The 9,386-nt window shown below is 45.6% G+C and overlaps 1 protein-coding gene across 1 annotated transcript; it reads right to left on the bottom strand.

The window, feature by feature from the left end:
- Nucleotides 1–1,137: 1,137 nt before the first annotated feature.
- Nucleotides 1,138–4,453, bottom strand: LOC119321757 (calnexin homolog). The gene is made up of 6 exons (XM_037595306.1): nt 4,305–4,453; nt 4,144–4,213; nt 2,047–3,176; nt 1,877–1,948; nt 1,668–1,784; nt 1,138–1,557 (listed from the first exon to the last, which is right to left on the bottom strand). Exons 1-6 carry the CDS (start codon nt 4,374–4,376, stop codon nt 1,423–1,425), a joined length of 1,596 nt encoding a protein of 531 aa, XP_037451203.1. The 5' UTR covers nt 4,377–4,453; the 3' UTR covers nt 1,138–1,422.
- Nucleotides 4,454–9,386: the final 4,933 nt, after the last annotated feature.

The following is a 9,386-nucleotide window of genomic DNA, read 5'->3' as shown; positions in this document are numbered from 1 at the left end:
CTTCTTTATATACGTGGGCAAGGGGGCACCCCAAAGCACAACAGACAATCTCTTAGCCGTGTGCAGTGCCCTCCTCTATAGTTTAACACCTCGGTCATATCATCGTAGTGCTTAGGTGAAGCCCTGCGCCGGTAACTTCATCATCACCGTCGCCACGCCGTCGTGCTGACGGAACTCTTCCTCGTCCTGAACTGGATCAAGAGCTCGAGGGACGTCATCATGCTGAACGTGTGCTGAACACGGAGGTGACGTACGTTTGGTGCTTGGATCGGTTTGATCGTGAAGACGTTCGACTACATCAACCGCGTTACTAAACGCTTCCGTTTTCGGTCTACGAGGGTACATGGACACACTCTCCCATCTCGTTGTTATGCATCTCCTAGATAGATCTTGCGTGATCGTAAAAAAAAAATTTAAATACTGCGTTCCCCGACAGTTTTGCCTTATGAGACGCCGACGTATAACTACTCCCACCATTTCAATGTATAACGTACACACCCTAAAATTAAACTTTGACCATAAATTAGACCTACCAAATTTTGGATTATATGTGATAAAAATTATACTGTTGAATTCGTATTGAAAAGAATTTTAGAGGTACAATTTCGAAGTCACAAAAATATATATTATTAATCTAATTTATGGGCAAAGTTGGATTCTAGGAGGCGTGCACGGATTATTCATTGGAATGGAGGGATGTCGTTCAAACTTCAAGAAAAAAGAAGGTATAAATAGAATTCATTCATGGCTATCTAGACAAATAAACCAGGCTATCTTCTCCGAGCCCATCTCCCTCTGTCCAACCAAGCAGCCCGGAAGAGCATGTCCGCGGCGCGTCTGCACAATTGGGAGGGCCGGCATACGGCCCGCATTTGGACGGGACAGCCTCCTAGCTTTCCGTAGATCTCGAAGGAGGCAAGTTTTCACTACCGGGGGAGGATTTGTACTATGTTGATGAAAAATTCCATCCTCAAATCAATCCATAATTAATTTTCATCACTGAAATCTATATGCATGTCTAACCTACAGAATTCAAGAGTTCATGACCCGTTTTTTGTATTTTTGTGTTTCGAAAATGCTATGAATCAAAGACACCCTCCATGGTCCCCACAAAAAGAGACCCATGCGCGCATCCAGTAAAGCAAGAACCGAGCCGCCCCAAGCTCAAACCTGATTTAACCAGTAAATGAACAGCATCTACATATCAAAAGATCCTTTCAAGTTTCGTTTGATACAAAAGGAAAAGGAGATCACTTCTTGCTGATTCCGTACAGCACACAAACAACACAAAGCTTCACCGGCTCGTAGATTCTAGCGACTTAAAAACTAGGGGTAGCAGCAGAGGGCAGCAAGACTGTTCGATTATACACTCGAGGAGTTCACAAAAAGGCGAGGACCGAGACCGTCCGAAATGTGAAGATCCTATGTCTCCCTTCGCGACCTTCTGCGTGGTGCGGTTGTGTCATCCTCCTTCTCCTCCTTGTCGCCGCTGCTTCCAGCGGCATCGGCTTCCGTGGCACTGGGCTTCTTGACCTCGGCAATGGGCTTCACAGGTGCCTGCAGGAGGCAGAAGTTAGGGTCAGTCATTTGGTTCAGGTTTTAGGCAAGCAGCAAATAGCAGTGGCAGGCGTCGAAAATAGCAGTGGCAGGCGTCGAAAATAACATACCACTGGCTTCTTGCCACCGAAAAGGGTTCTGAAGAGTACAGTCACAAGGATGACAGCGGCTGAGGCCAAGATCGAAATTGTAATGTTGGGCTGCTTCTCTCCCTTCTCAATAACATCCTGAGAGACAAAGAAAGATTATATGTCATTTTTCAGAGAACACACAGAACTGCTTGAACAGAGGAGACAGGTAAAGGTTCTTCGGTCCTTACAATGATCTTGATCTTGTAAGGTTCCAAGAATGGAATGTCGGCGATCTTGTACAAAACGCTGAAGATCTTCTTCTGCATTACACATACGAAATTAGTTAGCTATAACATGCATGCAGCGATACAATGAAGGGCAAATATAATGTACGGAAAACATCAGAAGGATGAATTACCTGGAACTCAGAAAGGTCCTCTGAATCGGCTGCTGCAGCCTCCTCAGCCTTCTGCTTTTCCTTCTCAACATCAAACTTGGGTTTCCATGTCTTCTCCAAGATGGCGGTGGCTACCTTCTCATCATCGGCGATAAGAATGTTGTCAAAAAGGATGCCATCCTGCATTGTCCAGATCTCAATTCCAATAGCGGCAATCGGATCAAAGTCAGGCTTGTCAAGCTCAAAGTATTCAGGGTTGGGGATTTCTTGGGGCTTCCAGATTCCCTTGTAGGCAGGGTTGTCAATCATGGGTGCATGCCACTTGCCCTTGTACGCAGGGTTCTGCTTCATTGGCCTCTTCCATTCACCACATCCAGGTGCCTCTTCACACTTGGGGTTGTCAATCTTCGGTGCCTCCCATTCACCATCCTCCTCATCATCCCAGTCTTCGGGCTTAGCAGCCTCTGGGTCATCAACTTCCTCAGGTTCATCATCCAACCATCCTTCTGGCTTGGTGGCCTCCTCATCCAGAATTTCTGTTGGGGCATCCTCATCCCAGTCATCGGGCTTCACTGCAGCTGGGTCAGGGATTTTAGCTCTCTCGTCCCAGTCCTCTGGCTTCTTGTCGTCAGGGTCAGGAATAGTCTTTGATGGAATAAGTGCTGGCTCAAAATCATCAGCGGACAGGAAGTTTGCTTTGCTCTTCTCCTCCCCGTCAACCAGAATTCTGACCTCGTTATCCGGCTTCAAGATAGCCGTATAGACATGAGAGAGCTTGTCATATGGGACAGAGGGTGGGGACTTAAGGTGATGTTCAACATATTTGCCAGTCTTGGGGTTCTTGTGCTTCAGGATGAAGTGAACCTTGTTCGTTGAACCACACTTGTCAGGACCAAACATAATTGTGTAAGGAGTGTCATTGTCAAATTCCTTGGCATCCCATCCAGCCTCCTGAGGGCGAATGTACTTAAGATAAGCACCTCCACACTCAAGGCCATTCTGAAGCCTCACTTCGAACTGCAGGACAACTGTTCCATCCTTCAAAGTAACAGGGCTATCAAGCTCTTTGACTATGGCATATTTCCTGGCTGGCTCGCTAACAAGGAGACCATAGTCTTCATGGCCATCACTCTTCTCGTGCTTCCATACACCTGCATGACAGATTTATATCAAACTTGATCCATGAAGTGCTGTACAAAAACTATTGGTGGAACGACAAATTTTGACAGGAAATGGAGTCAGACAGGCAACTAGCTGACCAGCAAAAACTACAGTAGAGAAGACCTGGGAAACAATGCAGATAAACAAAGAATAGCAGGCCTAGGTTTAACACAGAAATACTAGCTTCAGTACGGAAATAACAGGACACAAACATAAATGAACAATATGGCAAAAGTTGCAAATTACATGATTTTACAGTTAGCATCTACTAATAGCTATGCTTCAAGTCTATTAAGGTAATTAAGAGCTAGGCGCTGCATTTTGCTTTTATCATTTGGAGCAACAGTTTAATCAACTCTATGCAGAATCATGGAGATATTGATGTAATTGTGCAGACAATTGCTAGGTAGTAAAGAGCTAAGCGCTGCACTATGCTTCTGGCATATGATGAATATTTCAGATGGTTGAGGAGAGGGAAATGCTAGCAGGGAAACTGTACATAGAGAAAATTTTCAATTAACTCTCCATGGGCCTACTAGTATAATTGTGGGCACAACTGCTACGTGTTTCAAACCCAGTTCAACTGCTAAGATGGTCAGTTCACTTCTCAAAACATACTAGATGTTCACTTGACTCTTGTGAGGTCGTTCCTAGCAGCTGCGGCATGCCTATTACCATCAAGCCATGGATATGGATGGCGTAGCAGATCCGCACCAATGCTTCATGGGTAGGGTTATGTGTTTTGGATCTCACAACACTGGGACAGTTGAGCAGCTAACTGTCTCGCTCCTAATTCATCATCACTACCTCGACTCCACACTCGAATCGGATTTCACAAAGAAGCGTTTCACCACCTCAGCAGATCAGATTCAGAACTCCTCTGCACCCACGGATCTCCCACAGATCGAACCAGACAAGCACGCAGTCCACGCGAGAGAGGTGGAATCGTAGAGTTACCTGAGTACTCTTCCTTGCCGGAGACGATCCAGCTCCCCTGGAAGCCATCGTCGAAGGACTCGTGAAACAGCTGCAAAACCCAGGCAAACCATCACAAATCTCGCCCCAGCCCAAAAATCAGCAGCGAAGAACCGGACGCGGCGCCGGAGGAGACCAGTTACCGGATCCGACGCGTAGATCTGCGCGAACAGCGCCGAGACCACCAGCAGGAGCACCGCGCGCCCGCCCGTCATCCTCCTCCTCCCCGACCCGATCTCTCTGCGAGCGCAACCGGAACAACTGGAGTAGTGCCGAAGCGAGGGATCGAAGGAGGGTATAAGAAAGGGAGAGGGGGGTTGGACGGCTGTGATGGGGTGGATGGGGGATGCAACGGTGGAGGCGTGGGCTAGTCGGGGAGGCGTGCGTTGGGACGTGGCGTGGGCCGCTCCGGCCAATCAGAGGCTCCCGGGCGGGGCTGTGGCGAATGGGAGGACGCCATGTGGGCGTGGTGACGCCTGGACCCACCGAGGACTCCACGTAGATGCATGCTCTGGGTCAAGTCTCGCCTCCCTTCACCCACTCACCAACTCTGTCAGTTCTTTAATGGCAGAAAAAAGGTCCGGTCTTCCTGAACAGTTCTTTCCAGGAATCCGTTCTTCAAAGTAATTCTGTGTATAGCTGGCCAAACGGACCGGCCCGGCACGGCCCGCAACAGCACGAATATTAGCCGGGCCGTGCCGTGCCGGCCCACGGGCGGGGGGTCGCAGCCCAGGCACGACACGTGGCATAGCTGGGCCGGCACGCGGCCCGCCCAGGCACGCCGGCCCGCTTGGCGTTAGCTGGCCCGCCTGGCCTGGCGCTCGCTGCCGCTGCCCGCCTGGCGCTCACTGTCGTTGGGTTTACGTTGTGTTGTGTGCTGCATTGCTGATCGGTATAGGCATGTTGCTCGGGTGGGGGCATGGTATAGGCATGTTGCTCGGGTGGGGCATGGTAGTGTGATCGGTGCTACTAGGGTAGAGACTATACTCCATATCCCCGAGACCGAAATCGGAGAGTGGGAAGCTAGTATTGTCATGGTCATCCATGTTTGAGTGTGAGAAATATGTGGGCTGGGCAGCCCTATTTATAGCAAAAAAATTTGGTTATTTTTGGACAAATTTGACCCTCTAACGATCAAATTTTTGAATATATGAATTTTCTTAAATAAATACCCGAACCCTATCCTAAACCGCTCTAGACCCACCCTAACCTCCCCTAAACCCCTCCCAACGGTCACCTCGCCTGGGAGTCGAGCCGAGCGAGCCCCCCGCTCCCCCATCGATCGAGGACTGGGTGTCCAGGCCCCGCTGCCCGCTGTGTAGCTGTCCCCCCGACGCCTGCCCCCCCCCCTGTCCCCATGACCCAGGCGCGTCGGCAGTCGGCCCGACAGGATTCCTCCCCTGCTGCCCCAACAATCGAGGCAGGCCAATCGGGCCGTGCCGCTGTGCTACGTGTCGTGCCGTGCCACGGGCCGGCCCGCTAGTATTCGTGTTGTGTCGTGCTGGCATGCGGGCTGAGGGTGGCGGCCCAGGCACGGCCCAGTGCATGCCTCGTGCCTGGCACGACACGATTAGCCCGTGCGGGGCCTGGCCCGTCGCATGTCGTGCCGCCGTGTTGTCGGGCCGGCCCGAAAAAATCGGCCCGTTTGGCCAGATATAATTATGTGGTGAGTGGATTGAAATTGCTCCTTAAGTGTTATCACCAATGAATAAAGAGAGAGTTTTAGTTGTAAAGAAAAAGTAACTCTAGCAAATTTATCATATGTCTCCGATCGAACATAATAACTGTTAAAATGGTAATTTTGATCTAGTACATAAGATGACGCTTTATCATAGTCATTGTATGGCTTTCGATGGGCACAATTTATAAAGCTCGTTCATTTATGTAACTTGCTCTATAGCCAACCATCATCACGCCACAGCTAAGTTTGAAGCAGCGCGCCACCCTACCTCTGTGTTTCGATTAACATTGACAAGTGGGGCAAGTAACCATCCATCTATTAGTGGACTCCACTGCTCCCCTTGATTTTCAAGACAATCGTTCGGATGGCCATGCGGCTTCATCCCCGGCTATAAAATCATGGTGGATAGGCGTTCCATCACGAAAGCCCTAGCTAGTAGCCACCTCCTCCCATCCCATATCCTCCACTATATCGGACAATGTCGTCGTGCAAGAACGCAACCTATTGGCTCAACTTAGTGATGAAGTGTAACCTCCCGTCCCAGGCACCGCACATCGGCGATGACGAATCTGGTGGCCGCCAGGGATCCATCATTTCTCGTGATGCCTACGCACATCCACAAGGGATATACCCCCTCATCCGGGTGGAGGAGGAAGTTATTGGTTCCCTCTTTTCGATGAGCGATGTCATCCCTGTCGAGACCCATCTGGAGCCAAATGTAGGAGCCAGAGAACCCGATCGACACCGTGTTGCGGCTCTCTACCCTCGAAACTCGCAACAAGGAGCACATCCTTCAAGAGTACCGCCCCATACTCACCGAGAAGGAGTAGTGATAGCTCGTGTCTGCCGCTCGTGAGTCCGACCCCTATGCCTACTTTGCCGATCTTTTGGAGGATGCCGACGCTGACGTCGACGAGAAGGGCGTCAACATGACGATGTTAGCCACCAGGTAGTGTAGGTGGTACTAGGTACCATTGTGGCTCGAATAGCGACATTGCTTGTTTTGAAAATGTTGTTAAGCGATATTTCAAGTTGCTAATTGTATGCAAAGCGATGCATTTTGGTCGCTGAATATAGTTTGTATTAAGTTATCATGATACATGCATCTGGTTAGACTAAATTGAGCTTCAATGGTCCGTACAAAAATGAAGAAAATGACAAAAAACAAATAAAATAAAATTTTATGAAGTCTAAACTATGATGACTCTGTGTTTGCGCAGAGCGGGTACGACCTATTCTAGCACATTTCCCCCTTCTTGACTTGATGCACAGAAAGACAAAGCTTTTGGTGCCTTCATTCATAAAGATATCGTTCCTCTTGTTGCTTATATGAAATGAAAGATGGTATTCCTACTTAGTCACTCATATGTCCTTGTCGCCCATCACCTAGTTTGACAACAAAGCGATATTAAATGTAGTAATCTAAACCCTAAGTATTTCAATGCATGGCAATGAATACTATAATAACTAAGAACCACAATTTTATCCAAGTTGGCGTATAAAAAAAGATCAAGTCCTCTTTTTAAAATACTATGAAAATGTATGGAAGGAAATAATGGTTTATAAAATTGTGGTATTTGTTGATAACATACACATGAAAAAAGTTAATGGCACTTTCGATCCCGAGTGACACATTGCCCGGTAGACCTATGATGTTGCGGAGGGATCTATTACGAAATATTAAGTGCGATAATATGTATTAAAATTGAATGTGTTTTTTACAAAGTAACGGGCCAATTGACCATTTGTATCATCAAAGGTGGATGCGCGTTGATTCTCTTGGAGTAGAAAATACAAAAGATATCCACCTTATGCCTTCATTACTTTTGTCGACTAAGATAATGTTTTTGGTTACTGCTATACTATCTAATATAATTGCCTTATTGGTACAATCTAGATGACATATTTATAACTAAGTAGTAATTCTGTACGTGCAATGCACATTAATACTCAATGTAAGGTGTATTTGTCTTTTGATAAACTCTTCAATGTAAAATGCATTTCTTCTAATTCCTTATAATTCCCATGCTAGCCTTCAGAAAAAGGAAACTATCTCTTCCCCGATTGGTTGTGTCTCTCCTTGTAGTGAAACAAGGCAAGTATCTCTCGTGTGTATCTCTTCCTTTCCTAGACTAAATGATTTAATTGCCCCAATTAACGAATTAGCCCAGGGTAATTTCGTTCTAAGTTTTTTATAATTATGTGTCTTGGTCACCGCACTAAAAATAATATACCTTACATAAAGGAATGAGGGAGTGGGCATGCATACATTATTCTGATGCAGAGGCCGGAGGTAATCCTCCGTTTCTCTAAAAAGGACTGAGGGAGTATTAAACGAGATAATAATTAAGTTGCACGTTAATATTAGTCAACCTCTACCACGTGACATATGTGGTAAACAATTAAAACTGATCCAAAAAAAATATTAGGCAATCTCTACTTACTGAAAAAGAACGTAAGGTTCCTGTTTCACCTTTTTTTCCACCACCTCTTCGTCCAATCTTTCATGTATGATAATCAATCATATTAATTTACTTAGCTTCTGAACCAATTCCACTTTAATTTACTTACCAAACTTCTTATCAAAACATAAGGTAAATCACGAGCATGATTTGATAAACATTTGTTTACAAAATCACGTTAATATGGGCAAGCAAATCACAAGCTAATGTACTAGAATATTATATCTCGTTGTGATACGTCTCGAATGTATCTATAATTTTTTATTGTTCCATGCTATTATAGTATCAATCTTGGATGTTTTATATGTAGTTAAATGCAATTATATATCTTTTTTGTTTATAATTTTTGTGGATGTTTTATATGGAATAAACTTAGTGTCGAGTGTGAGTTGTTGTTTTTTACTTGTTTTTTGTTTGCTAGGAAATCAGTACCAAACAAAGTCCAAGTGCCACGAAACTTGTTGATGATTTTTTTTCTGGACATAAGAGACACTAGAAACTTTGGGAGAAGACCAGAAGACGAAGAAGGTGGCCACGAGCGATGCTACTTCTTGAGCTTGCGTTGATTTTTCCATTGAAGGGAAAATGGTGATGCAGCAAAGTAGAGATAAGTATTTCCTTAGTTAAGGACTAATGTATCAATCCAATAGAAGGAACACACAAGTCTTCAATAGATGCACCTGCACAAAATAACAAACACTTGCACACAACGCGAAAAAAGGGTTGTCAATCCCTTCACGATCACAATCAAAAGTGAGATCTGATAGAGATAGATATAAAACAAATATAAATAAATAAAACTCAGCGAGGTATTTTTGTATTTTGATTTTATAGATCTGAAAATAATATGGTAAAAGTAGACCCGGGGGTGATAACCCACAAGTATAGGGGATCGCAACAGTTTTCGAGGATAGAGTATTCAACCCAAATTTATAGATTCGACACAAGGGGAACCAAAGAATATTTACAAGTGTTAGCAGCTGAGTTATCAATTTAACCACACCTGGAGATTAATTATCTGCAGCAAAGTGATTAGTAGCACAGTAATATGATAGTTCTGACAGCAATGGTAACAGTAACGA

The sequence above is a fragment of the Triticum dicoccoides genome, chromosome 6B (genome assembly GCF_002162155.2).
Source record: "Triticum dicoccoides isolate Atlit2015 ecotype Zavitan chromosome 6B, WEW_v2.0, whole genome shotgun sequence".
Lineage (NCBI taxonomy): Eukaryota > Viridiplantae > Streptophyta > Magnoliopsida > Poales > Poaceae > Triticum > Triticum dicoccoides.
Note: the sequence above shows the minus strand (reverse complement) of the source record. Positions and strands in the feature narration are given on the sequence as shown.